The sequence below is a fragment of the Hyaena hyaena genome, unplaced genomic scaffold, assembly GCF_003009895.1.
Source record: "Hyaena hyaena isolate Hyena2069 unplaced genomic scaffold, ASM300989v1 scaffold_254, whole genome shotgun sequence".
In the NCBI taxonomy this organism is placed as follows: domain Eukaryota; kingdom Metazoa; phylum Chordata; class Mammalia; order Carnivora; family Hyaenidae; genus Hyaena; species Hyaena hyaena.
The window spans coordinates 2,128,402-2,142,054 of NW_024080890.1; the positions used below are offsets into that span (position 1 = coordinate 2,128,402).

The following is a 13,653-nucleotide window of genomic DNA, read 5'->3' on the forward strand; positions in this document are numbered from 1 at the left end:
CCGTGGGGCGACCCGCTCATGCCCCGCACCTGTCTTCTTCTCCCGTGCGTGTGACCAGTGGGCAAGCAGTGGACGTGCTCCGTGTGCGACAAGAAGTACGTCACCGAGTACATGCTGCAGAAGCACGTGCAGCTCACCCACGACAAGGTGGAGGCGCAGAGCTGCCAGCTGTGCGGGACCAAGGTGTCCACCAGGGCGTCCATGAGCAGGCACATGCGGCGCAAGCACCCCGAGGTGAGACCCCGCCCCTGCCCGGGGACCCCCACCCCACCCCCTCCCCCTACCCGGTGCTCGCTGCCCCTGCCCGGAGACCCCACGGCACCGACTCGGGGATCCATCTCCCTCTCAGTGGAGCCACAATGCTTGAGGCAGGGCCGGGGTCTTCCTTCCCCTCTGACGTGCAGTGCCTGCACCTGGGAGGCGGGGAGCGAATAAAGGAATAAATAGACTCTAACATATTTTTTGCTGACATTTTAAATTTTTAAAAAATTGATTTGTCTATTTATTTATTTTGAGAAAGAGATAGCAAGCGGGGGGAGGGGCAGAGAGAGAGGATCCCAGGCAGGCTCCGCACTGTCAGCACAGAGCCCAGCCAGGTCTCGATCCCACCGCGCCCATGAGGTCGTGACCTGAGCTGAAAACCAGAGTTGGGAATTCAACCGCCTGAGCCACCGGGTGCCCCGCTAAGGTTAACTATAGATTGTGTTCTCACTGGGATTCCAGCAGGGCTGGAGCCCACGCTGTTCCCCGCCCTCCGTCCCTCCCAGAGAGGCCGGTCCAGGATGCGGGTGGGGGTCTCCAGGTGGCGTGGGGCCGGGCGTGGTGTTGGCTGGAGGGAGCAGCGGCATGCGCGCCTGCGGACACTGGCTCGCCTGGGCTCTCATTCCCAAGGAGGGTCTGGCGTGTTTACATCATTTGCCTGTTTGTTTTTCAGATTTTTATTTAAATTCTAGTTAACATACAGTGTGATATTGTTTTTAGGAGTAGAATAAATGATTCCTCACTCAGTACAACATCCAGTGCTCAGCACGACCAGCACCCTCCTTCATATTCCCCTTCCCTCCATCAACCCTCAGCGTTTTCTCCTTCACACTCTCTTGTAGATGTTTCCGTCTGTCTTCCCCCCCTTCCCATGTGTTCATGTTTTGTTAAATTCCACATAGGAGTGAAATCATACGGTGTATCTTTCTTTGACTGACTTGTTTCACTTAGCATTATACATTCTGTCTCCATCCCCGTCATTGCAAATGCAAGATTTCATTCCTTCTGATGGTTAAGTAACAGTGTATATACACACCACGCCTTCTTTGTCCATTCATCAGTCAGTGGACATTTGGGCTCTTTTCGCGGTTTGGCTACTGTTGATAGTGCTGCTATGAACAGTGGGGTGTGTGTGCCCCTTCCAATCTGTAATTTTGTATCCTTTGCGTAAATACCGAGTAGTGCAATTACTGGGCTGTAGGGTAGTTTTATTGTTAACTTTTTGAGGAACCCCCACAGTGTTTTCCAGAGTAGCAGTGCCAGTTTGCACTCCTACCAGTAGTGCAAGAGGGTTCCCATTTCTCCGCATCCTCACCAACACCTTTTGTTTCCTGAGTTGTTAATTTTAGCCATTCTGACAGGTGTGAGGTGGTATCTCATGGTGGTTTTTGATTTGTGTTTCCCTGATGATGAGTGATGTTGAGCATCTTTTCATGTGTCTGTTGGCCCTCTGGATATTTTCTTTGGAAAAGTGTCTATTCATGTCTTCTGTCCATTTCTTAACTGGGTTATTTGTTTTTTGGGGTGTTGAGTTTGATAAGTTTTTATAGATCTTGGGTACTAACCCTTTATCTGGTATATCGTTAGCAAATATATTCTCCCATTCTGTCAGTCACCTTTTAGTTTTGTTAATTGTTTCCTTCTCTGTGCAAAAGTTTTTAGTCTTGATGAGGCCCCAGTAGTTCATTTTTGCTTATGTTTCCCTTGCCTCAGGAGACATGTCTAATAAGAAGATGCTGTGGCCAAAGTCAAAGAGGTTTTTGCCTGCTTTCTCCTCTAGGATTTTGATGGTTTCCTGTCTCACATTTAGGTCTTTCATCCATTTTGAGTTTCTTTTTGTGTGTGGTGTAAGCAAGTGGTCCAAGTTCATTCATCTGCATGTTGCTGTCCCGTTTTCCCAGCACCATTTGCTGAAGAGACTGTCGTTTTTCCAGTGGGTATTCTTTCTTGCTTTGCTCAAAATTCGTTGGCCATGTAGTTGTGAGTTCATTTCTGGTTTTTGTATTCTGTTGCATTGATCTATGTGTCTGTTTTTGTGCCAGTACCATACTGTCTTAATGATTACAGCTTGAAGTCCAGAATTGTGATGCCTCTAGCTTTGGTTTTCTTTTTCAGGATTGCTTTGGCTATTCAGGGTTTTTATAGTTCTGTACACATTTTAGGATTGTTTGTTCTAGCTTTGTAAAAAAATGCTGGTGGTATTTTGATAGGGATTGCACTGAATGTGTAGATTGCTTTGGGTAGTATCAACATTTTAACAATATTTGTTTCTCCTATCCGTGAGCATGGAATGTCTTTCCATTTCTTTGTGTCTTCTTCACTTCTTTTTGTAAGCTTTCTAGAGTTTTCGTAGTAGAGCTCTTTTACTTCGTTGGTTAGGTTTATTCCTAAGTATCTTATTGTTCCGGGTCCAGTTATAAATGGGATCAATTCCCTGATTTCTTTTTCTACTGCTTTGTTATCGGTGTATAGAAATACATCAGATTTCTGTGCCTCATTTTATATCCCGCTACTTTACGAAATTCAGGTGTTAATTCTAGAAGTTTCTTGGGCGTGTCTTTTGGGTTTTCTACATAGAGTATTACATTGTCTGCAAATAGTGAAAGCTTGATTTCTTCATTGCCGATTTGGATGCCTTTTATTTTTTGTTGTCTGCTGAGGCTGGGATGTGTAGCACCGTGTTACATCGTAATGGTGACAGCGGACATCCTTGTCTTCTCGTTCCTGATCGTAGAGGAAAGGCTCTCGGTTTTTCCCTATTGAGGATATTAGTTGTGGGTCTTTCCTATATGATCTTAATGATGTTGAGGTATGTTCCATCTCTCCCTACCTGTCAAGGGTTTTTTTGGTTTTGTTTTGTTTTTATTTCTAGGAGAGAGAGAGAGAGACAGTGTGAGCAGGGGAGGGTCAGAGAGAGAGGGAGTCACAGACTGAAACAGGCTCCAGGCTCTGAGCTGGCAGTCAGCACAGAGCCCGACGCGGGGCTCGAACCCACCAACCGCGAGATCATGACCTAAGCGAAAGTTGGACGCTTAACTGCTTAACCGACTAAGCCACCCAGGCGCCCCTTGGGTTTTTATCAAGAACGGATGCTGTATTTTGTCAGATGCTTCCTCTGCATCTATTGAGAGGATTGTACGGTTCTTAGGGATCATATGGTTTTATTAATGTGACGTGTCATGTTGGCAGATTCACAAATATCGAACCACCTCGACAGCCCAGGAATGAGACCCACTTGATAGTGGGGAAGAGTTCTTTTAATGTCCTGTTGGTTTCGATTTGCTAGTATCTTGTTGAAAGTTAACTGAAAAACAGAACTAGAAACAAATGCAGGTGAAGAGGTATCAGATCACTCCGGGGGAAGACTTTATAAGTGTAAGATCAGCGAAAAATGTCACGAACACAAACATCTGTAGATTTGACACTCTGAACAGCGTGCCACTTAGAACTTCCCTAGGCCGACAGGGTCAGCAGAGGGCGGACTGGAAATACGTGAGAGGCAGGCCTGTCACCAGCAGGTGTAAGCTGTTGGTATGTACTGATGGCCTCTCAGCAAGGGGGCTATCATGTATGAAGAACTGAGCATACGTGTGGAGAGGAAATCTATGAGGTTCAAACCCACAACAGACCATTCAGCTCCACCGAATCCCGGGAATGCAGATGTTAACTGAAACTGCCTTCCTTCGCGTCTTGGGTGAGCAGGAGCATTTTAGATGGAAGATGGCCGTGCTGGCTGGGACGCGTCGAGCACTGTGGCCAGCGGATGCGCCCCTGGGAGGTGGCGGGACGGTATTGTTCCGGTGCTATTTTGATAGGGATTGCAGCAGGAGAAGTGTGGCTAAGTTCCTGATAGCGTAGCAAGGGGCTTGGCTCCTGTGAACAGGCTCACAGAGAATTCTAAATACAGTTGCAAATAGCCCTCGTAAAGAAGAAGGATACGTTGTGTACATGATATACATGTATAGTGTGTACGGTACTGGTTCTGCCTATGAGTGCTCACCTGTGCAAAGTAAGTGATCGGGGCGCCTGGGGGGCTCACGTGGGTAAGCGTCCGATTCCTGGTTTCAGTCAGCTCATGATCTCACAATTCGTGGGATCGAGCCCCGCGTCGGGCTCCACGCTGACAGCACAGAGCCTGCTTGGGCCTCTCTCTCTCCCCATCTCTGCCCCTCACCCGACCAGGCTCTCTCCCTTGCTCTCTTTCTCTCAAAACAAATGAAATAAAATTTAAAAAGTAAAATAATAAAATAAGCGATCAGCGCAGAAGAGAAGACAGTATTGTACAGTGGTCTCCTGGAGTTGAAGTTATGGGTGATTTCTTATCTTCATGTTCTCTCCATCTGTAAGAGTTTCTTTTAATAAACAGAAATTACTTTTGCAGCCACAACAGTACTGTCTGCCTTAGTTTGGGGACAGTGAGTGTCTCTTTTCCTTCCGGAGCCTCGCCTGGCCCCCTGCTGCCGGTTCAGGACCCCAGCCTGAGCGCCGGGAGCCCTTTGGAGCTCTTCCTATGCGGATGGGACACCCCCCCATCCCCCCCCGAGCTCTACTTCATTCCCCTTTCAGCGCGCGGCCGGCCAGGGCTTTCACCTTGCAGAGCAGTCGGGTTGCAGGAGCCCGAGGGTCGGTGTCTCCTTGGCTGACAGCTGTCGGCCACGGCAACATCCCGGTGGCTCAGGGTGGGCGCTGCAGCCTCCCCAGCCCACGTGAGGAGTCTGGGCTGTGAGCGAGTTCTCTGTTGCTGCATGAGTTTATGTAGTTACGGGGGCTAACAAAGAGTGCAGAGGTGGGTTTTCGCAGACCGGGCGTGTGACAGGGGCTGCTGGGTGCAGAGAGAGACTTTGGTTCACAGAGGGGCGCTCGGCGAACGCTTTTGTCCAGAGAGTCCTTTTACGGGGACTAAAGATCACTTCCTAAGTACCTGATCACTGTGCAGCGTCTCCTTTCTGTGCCTGCTTCTCAGGTGGGGGTGGCGTTACGCACAGCCCACCCGAGCAAGCCCACCGCGGGCCAGGCAAGCCTCCCGGAAGGGCGACTGCCAGAGGGCAGAGGAAGTACGGCCGCGGCTCTTCTGTTCCCTGCGGTGGCCCTTCTGTTCCCGGCTCTTGTTCCTCGAGGCTTCAGCCTGTTCTCCGTGGGCCAAACACATGTCGAGCCGCTGCCAGGGAGCCCTGGGAAGCCAGCCACACAGGATGTGTCTCTCCCTCCCGAACGTGACAGTCTAGGGTGGGACACAGAGGGGAGAGTAGGAGGTGGACGAGGTAAAGTTGTTGCAGGAAGCGCAGCACGTGGAGGAGGGGGTGACCCCAAACAGAATGGCGGGGGGAGGACCCCTGGGTGGGCTTTGCTGTGGTTGTTCGTGCTGCCACCGAGACCGGGCTGCATGACAGTGTGTGTGTCAGCAAGGAGGTGGTGATGGAGGCGGTCGTAGTACCAGGGATGCCAGTGGTGGTGACAGCTGTATCTTTAGTGGTGATGGTGGTGGTGATGGTGGTGGTGGTGGTGGTGGTGGTGGTAGTGTTGGTGTTGGTGTTGGTGATGGTGGTGGTGGTGGTGGTGATGGTGGTCGTGGTGGTGGTGGTGGTGGTGGTGGTGACGGTGGTCGTGGTGGTGGTGGTGACGACGGTGGTCGTGGTGGTGGTGGTGGTGACAGTGGTCATGGTGGTGGTGGTGGTCGTGGTGGTGGTGGTCTCGATGACGGTAGTTGTGACGATGGAGATGGTGATGGTGGCAGTTGTATGTATCATGGTGATGGTGGAGGGGGTGGCAGTGGGGTTGGGATGATGGTGATGGTGGTGATGGTAGTGGCCATGGCAGTGGTGGTGGCGGCGGTATTGATGGCTGTCATGGTGATGGTGCAGGGTGGTGCTGGTGGTTGGGGTTGTCATGGTGATGGTCGTGGTGGAGGTACCAGCGACAGTGGTAGAGATAAGTCAGTGGCACTTTGCGACTTCTACTCAGCCCTTTGCGAGCATCACGGTCTAGATCTGTGCTCAGTGCTGATGAGAGTCACGCTCGTCTCTTCAGAGCCGCAGTCAGTGTTCGTGTTGACTTAAGCACACAGCGGCCCCCTGGGTTCCGTCCTTCCGGAGGAGGGCCAGCCTGGGCTCTGAACCCCAGTTCCCCGCTGTCTTTCTTGAATCAGCCACACCAACCGTGTATAGTCTGTAATTTTCACTTTCCTCTAGTTGGGCAAAAACGTAAAGGTGCTTGCAAAGCCATTTGGGCAAAGAAGCCTTCAGACAGACTCATGGTTGTCCCCGATCTTACGTAGTTTTTCCACGCTCATTCCCTTCTCTTGGGACTCCCCTTTACCAGGCCTTCCTGGGGACCCCGTTCTCTCCACACTCACGCCGCACTGTCCCACATAGGATCTAATTCACTCCGTCACCACAGTAGCAGGTGACCTGGCTTGTGGAGGAGAATCGGGGGCAGGACACCCCTGAACCGTGGGGGTATGGTGGCCCCAGGGGCAGTGGGTGACAGCATGGGGGTCTGCAGTGTGGCTCATGGAGGGAAGGTGGGGGCGAGGGGCTGCCTCATCACAGAGTTGACAGGAAGTTCCCATACCTGTGTCAAGTTCAAAAGCAGCGTTTAAAGTAGAAATGTTTCATTTTTGGTAATTGTTCATGGGACAGGTTTGCTGTTTGTATCCAACCCTGCTCTGCTCATGGTTGAACTAACAGAAGATTGACAGAAAAGTCACTTATGGGAGGGTATGGTGCGGGGCAAAAAGAGGCAGAAAGGAGAGTCTCCATGCTCGGTGGGGGGAGAAGTGGGTGTGCGATGCCACGCGGGCAGGTGTGCCCCTCCCACCCCTGCGTGTAACCCCCTCTCAGAAACTGGAGAGGCGCGGAAACGGGGGTGAGGGAAGGAAGAGCCGGGGCAGGACGACCGGGTCAGCTGCCGGGGCGGCGGCCCCGGGCTCACCAGCCATGCCCACCCGTAGGTCCTGGCCGTGAGGATCGATGACCTGGACCACCTCCCAGAGACGACCACCATCGATGCCTCCTCCATCGGCATCGTCCAGGTGCGCACCGGGCAGGCGCGAGGGGCGGCGGGGAGAGGGGCGGAGGGGCCCACGCGGGTGCTGTGAGGAGCCTTTGGGCAGGCCCCCAAGTCCGCCTTGCCTTTCACAGGCATCTCTCGTTTTCTAGTCGGTTCTCTCTCCCGAGGCTGTTTGGAATGTCTCCTAGTTTCTGTAATGTTTCTAGGACTTCAGTTTTCTCAGTACTGATGTATCTCATTCTAGAGAACAGACAGTAATATTCAAGTTCTCCGGAGGAAACCGTATTGGCAGGGGGTGGGGGTGTCTGGGCAGAGACAAACTTAGGTTGATTTTAAGGAATTGGCTCATGTGGTCATGGAAGGTGGTAAGTCCTAAATCTGTAGGTTGGGTGGGCGGCTGAGACCCAGAGAGGGTTTGTGCTGCAGCTGGGGTCTGAAGGCTGCCTGGAGGCACAGGTCCCTCTTCCTTGGGGACCTCAGGTTTTCCTCTTAAGGCCATCAACTGATTGGATGAGGCCCACCCATACGAGAGAGGATCATCTGTTTTACTACTGGGTTGTAGTGTGTGAGCCCAGGAAGGCCTGTGGGGCCCCAGAGGCCCGCGACCCACGTCCAGCCCCTCCGAGGGCGATCCCACGATGGTCTGGCCCGGGCAGGCTTCCTCTGGGTCTGTCACGGGGCAGCATCATGTCGTGTTAGATGCATGAGCGGCCCAGGAGACGTGGTCGGGGACCAGTCTGGAGAGCCTTGCCGGCCACCGCCGCCCAGTGGCCTCTGTGATGCTGAGCCCAGTCGTGGCATCAGCCTGGTTCAGGAAATCGGTCACAGTGTGCCAGCGGACCCAGGACAGGTCCCCGGCATGGCTGGCCACCATTGCTGTCCCCAGAGGAGATGACCATGAAGTTCTCTCCAACCCGTCCTGATGATCCAAGTGTTTCTTTGGTGCGCTTGCTTCAGCCGGGGGGTGGGAGCACGGCCGTGAGAGGCATGGCAGCCTCGGCCGAGCTCACCAGGCTGAAACACCGTTCACATTCCGGCACAAAATGCGGCCTTTTAAAATAAGACTTATGTGTCATTTTCATCGCTTCGTAAAAGAAAGTGAACCCAGTGGGAACACACCCCAATCCTCAAGGTGCAAGTGAGCATTCACACCGCAGTCACTGTTTCTGTGGCAGCGTGGTGGCCTGGGGAGATGTCCATGCGGTGCAGGGGCCCCTGTGGCTGGTCTGGGGATGCGACCCGGTGAGCGGGACGTCGCTGGGCCTTCTGTTTCCGCAGCCCGAGCTGAGTCTGGAGCAGGAGGAGCTGGCGGAGGGCAAGCACGGGAAAGCCGCCAGGAGAGCCCACAAGAGGAAGCAGAAGCCGGAGGCCGAGGCTGCGGGGGCCCCGGTGCCCGAGGAGGCTGCCTTCAGCGAGTACTCGGAGAAGGAGCCCGTGCTGTCCGGCGTCGGGGACGAGACCGACTCCGCGGTGCAGAGCATCCAGCAGGTCACGCCCCCTTTCTACCAGTCGCCGGCCCCACACGTGCTCCTGTGAACGCGCCTGACACGGGGGCGGCCCCATGGTGGCCCATGGCTCACGTGGCATTAATCCCGGGAGCTCGTGCCAGCAGCGCGTCCCAGCTTAGACCTAGACGTGACTGCGGAGGGCGCGAGGGACGGCCGCCCCCGCCTGGCTGGGGATTGGGCTGTTCCTGGGAGGTTAGGAGTGGCCCCCACGTGGTCGTTCGTTGTGGAAGTGGGGCCCCGCCCCTGCAGAGATGCAGAGACTCCCTGCCCCCGGGGAGGGATGCTGCAGGGACCCCAGCCCCAGGGAGGGATGGAGGTTACCACTCCAGGGGGGGATGTGAGAGGCCAGCCTTTTCCCGGAAGCCTCCAGTCTGCTCAGCACCAGCACTTTGGTTTGGAGGCTCCCAGATCTCCCATCAATGTGTCTCCGGTGCCCGGTTTGGGTACTGATTGCAATGGCGCACGTCTTGAGTTTATTTGGCCGTTCGCCCCTGTTCTGCTTCCTCTTGAACTTGTGTGCGCCTGCGCCTCCATACAGTGCTTCGTGGTCGGCGTTCTCGTTAACCCACAGCACGGCGCGGGGCTGCAGTGACCGGGACAGGCGGGCCGCACCTTCTGTCCTCATTACTACTTTTCCCCGGCCTCCTGTAGCCCAGGACATACTGTCCTCAGGCCTCGCCGCTGGGCCCCCTGATTGAGTCTGTGTCCTGCTGCGCCCTTTCACTAGAATTCTTTTTTCTAGGGCAAAATTAACCCTGTTTAATCTTTCACCACAAGATGGTTGCCTCCCCGTCTGGGCAGGTGTGGGGTCACCCCACGTGCCATGATGGCCTCTGTCGTGAAGTGCCGTGTGAAGCTCGGTGGCCGTCTGCTTTGCGGGCACTCCTGACCGTTTTCTGTCATGTGTGACTCTTGCAGGTGGTGGTGACGCTGGGAGACCCAAACGTGACCACCCCATCGAGCTCCGTTGGCTTGACCAACATCACCGTGACCCCCATCACCACGGCTGCTGGGACTCAGTTTACCAATCTGCAGCCTGTGGCCGTCGGGCACCTGACCACCCCCGAGCGCCAGCTGCAGCTGGACAACTCCATTCTGACCGTGACCTTTGACACGGTCAGCGGCTCGGCCATGCTGCACAACCGTCAGAACGACATCCAGATCCACCCGCAACCGGAAGCCTCAAACCCGCAGTCCGTGGCGCACTTCATCAACCTGACCACCCTGGTCAACTCCATCACGCCCTTGGGGAGCCAGCTCGGAGAGCAGCACCCGCTTACATGGCGGGCGGTGCCCCAGGCCGACGTCATGCCGGCGCCCCAGCCGCCCGCGTCCCAGCCCCCCGCGCCCCAGCCGCAGGTGCCGGCCGAGCCCCAGCCGCAGATGTATAGCTACTGAGCCCAAGCGCCCAGAATTCACACGGGGCCCTGCACACAGGTGTTCTTGTCTGCATCTGAGACTTGTTTGCTGGATACCAAACCGAGAGAAGAGAATCGTCATTGCGATGTAAGTAAGGGTGACAGCTTCGCAGAATCCTCTCCAGACCCACCCTCCTGGAAAGCGTCGGCACCTGACTGCGAGCCTGGGGGTGACCCCTGGCAGAAGGTGCACGCTTGAGTGTTCTGGCCCGTGCCCGGCACACCGCCGCCCCTGACGGACGCGGGGTCGGGGCGCGCGAGGTGAGTGGTATGTTACGAGGAACGTAAGCGGCTCGCAGGTGTCCTTTCGGCCCCCCCTCCCCCCCACCTGCTGCGTCGGCACAGAGAACGGCTGCCCACGGGGCCACGCGCTGCAAGGAAACGCCGTTTTTGCCTCGCTTCTGAGTCTTTCCGACGAATGAGCAGATAGAAGTTAAAGTGACGCTTATTTTTCTTCTTTGAAATTTGAGTTGAGGCAAATTCGTTGGGCTGGAGACGTGTGAGGAGGCGTCCCGTGGCCGCGGACCCCACCCCTCAGTTCGTCACGGGTGAGGGGTCCCCGGAGGTCGCTGACTCGGCCCTGAAAGGCCTCTTTGTAACATAACAACGGATTCCTTTTTAGTATCGGTTTTCATTTTTTTTTTAACTTTATTTCGAGCACATATTATGTATCCGGGACTTAATCGTCGTTTTTTATTTTTAACGCGCTAAAGTCGTTTGCACTGTAGGAGCGTCGGTCCACATCCAGTTCTGCGCCGCTGCCCCAGCGCCAGGGACAGGCCACCGTGTAGGACAAGTAAGTCCCGTGCTGTCCCCCCTGGTGGCCCCCGCGGAGCCGGCTCAGGATGCTCCGCCATCCAAATATATTTATTACGGCTGAGGCTCAGCCAAATCCGCCGAAGAACAGCGAAGAAATTCACATTTTCTTTCTGTTCCAACTGAATTCCAAAGGTTGATTTGCTTCAAGACCAATTTTCTGTAAAAACCTGGAAGGGGCTCGGCTCTTCACAGTGGAAGGGTCCAGGTGTTTCTGAAGGACGGCTGCCGCCCTTTCCTGCCGGGCGGTCGTGAGAGCGGAAGCGTCCGCTCCTTACGTATGGCCTTCGAGCGTGCCATCTCTGCATCCCCGGGACACATGCCCCCACACGTGAACGCGTGTCAGAGGCGGTGGCCCAGGCTCACACCCGCCTGCCACTCAGTTGGGGAAACAGGGACAGTTTTTAGTCTCCTGATGCTTTTTAATGCTGTGCAAAATGAAATGAAAAGTCTGCCTTACTGTGGCCTTGATTGCTCTTTGTCACACACCCTGTGTTATTTGGGAGACCGTCTGGAAGGAACGATGATGCATCAGTGGTGGACATCTGAAGCCAAGGCATTAGCGCCGCCTGGGAGGCCAAGGACCGTCCCTTCTGCAAATGCAGCGGCCTCGGCTCTTATCTTCATTCTGAGCAGCGAGATGCCGAGGACGGGGCTAGAGTTCGTTTCGTGCAATACGTGCCCCTAGAAGTAAGGAAACCCGTCCCCCACGCAGCACGCAAGAGGGTCCCCGGAGTCCGCATCTTCGACACAGCTCCGTCACACTCCCGTCTCCCGCCTGCAGTGGAATCAATAGCAGGAGATCGTTAGACTTTTTAATTTATGATAATTATTTTTATGTTATTTATGTATATGATTAACTGCTTTATACACAATAATTTCATCACATGAACTTGGGCTAGGAGTGATGTGTTTTCTAAAATCCTGTCCTCATTGTCCAGATATAAGCCGTCCCGATACCCAAGGGGCCATCAAGAGCCAAGGTCCCTGATGTATTAGGAAAAAAAAAAAAATCACGGAGTTTTTTTTGACCAAGTGAAGAATACAAACACGATTAAACTTCTTTCAGCCTTTATCTCTTATCCCTCATCCCTGTGAAATAAAGGCCTTTTAAATCACAGTTTTATTTTTTTAAAGACATTGTGTTTGTGCCTCGAGAAAGGACGCATCGGGCGTTGTTAAGGTCCCGGCGTAGGCTGCGCGGCCTGGTGCGGCCCCGTCGTGCGCTCCCCCACACAGATGTGGAGCGATCCTTCATGTAGTACCCGGTTAGAGCCCCACAAAAATCAGATTTGCTCCTGAGAGTCCAGCAGACATACTTGGTCTTCCTGGGGTCACTGTCTGAGGCCAGATAGGCTTGTGTTGTCCTGAGCAGTTGCTATGAATTTGCATTTAGAAGAGGCTAGGAAGCGGAAAAAAAAAAAAAAAAACCGCTCAACCAAAAGAGTCATTGACTGTAGATTGTTGTGCACTCATGTCACTGTTTACTGACGGGAAGTATTTAATATTTTAACCGACCCAGGGGCGCAGCTGTATCCGTAGGGCATCAGATCAAGCCGCCATGGCCACCCAGCTCCGTGAGTCCATGCCACGTGTCCTAAGTTAAGCGATCGCGAGAACTTCCCGTGGCCCTGCGGGCTTGTAAAGGTATGTGGTTCTGGGCCACGTTCACGGTGTGACTCACAGAGCTGGATCCCAGGCCACCGCCAGTTAACGGGACCTGTGTGCCCCATGGCGGGAGGAGACTGGGTCCCTGGAGCGGCACTTACGCGGACTCGCCTCCTGCGCCAAGTGCCACCTCACTCTGTCGGGCAGGAGACCGCCTCGGAGAATCCCGGCTGCGGGAGGGAGGGTCACGGACCTGGCGCGTCCTTTCTGGCCACAGCGTCTGAAGGCATGAAGCTCTGGCTTCTCAGCACGAGGCGGTCTCAGTGACTTCCCCATGGGGTTTGAAAGGCATTAAGACTGTTCCACGAAGTCGAGTGTATATCATGTCCCATCGACTTGTATAATAACAAATAAAAGGTGCGGTGACCCGTGTGTTTCCATTGCTGGCCCTCTGCTCAGACTGCCTGTTCTGAGTGGTCCACATGCTCAGCGTATTTGGAGAATTGTCCCTGCCGTCGACCGCATCTTGATTTCTGTCCAGCCCAGAACCTGCTCACTGTCCGGATTATTTGAAAGGTTCCCAGAGACACTGAGGTATCAGAAGCTCTCACAGGGATCTAAAATACAGACAACAAAAAAGGTGCGGGTCACAACTTGGGCAAAGATCAGGAGACAACGGACGTGAGAAAGAGAAGTAGCCAGAGGGGAAAACTTGGGCGAGGCGTTTCTTCAGACAGCTGGCCAGGAACCGTGCCTTATTTTATTGATCACACATTAAATTGTATGTTCCCATTTGTTACGATAGTCATTTTAAAGTTCTGAAGCCCCTAAAGTATCACCCAGTCTTTCGGGGTTGGATGATGAGAGCCTGTCCTAGATGCTTTCATACAGTTTTAGGTAGTTTCCAGTAGCAGCTGATTCTGCCAGTGAATAGAGTTGATTCAGCTGACATTGGACATTGTGAGCACCTTCCTGTAGGGGCCAGACTGACACGTCCTCTCTCGCACAAGCAGCCTCTCCGCACGCTTCAGCGG

General features: G+C 53.9%; 1 protein-coding gene across 3 annotated transcripts in view; it reads left to right on the plus strand.

Moving 5' to 3' along the window:
• Window positions 1-12,131, plus strand: part of PRDM15 (PR/SET domain 15) — a 58,691-nt gene extending 46,560 nt beyond the window's left edge. For all 3 annotated transcript variants that reach the window (XM_039245498.1, XM_039245499.1, XM_039245500.1), the window contains exons 21-24: window positions 59-234; window positions 7,211-7,291; window positions 8,548-8,757; window positions 9,696-12,131. In XM_039245498.1, the coding sequence (XP_039101429.1) occupies window positions 59-234; window positions 7,211-7,291; window positions 8,548-8,757; window positions 9,696-10,175 (947 nt within the window). In that variant the 3' untranslated portion in view covers window positions 10,176-12,131. The remainder of the gene's footprint in view (window positions 1-58; window positions 235-7,210; window positions 7,292-8,547; window positions 8,758-9,695) is intronic.
• The last annotated feature ends 1,522 nt before the right edge of the window (window positions 12,132-13,653 follow it).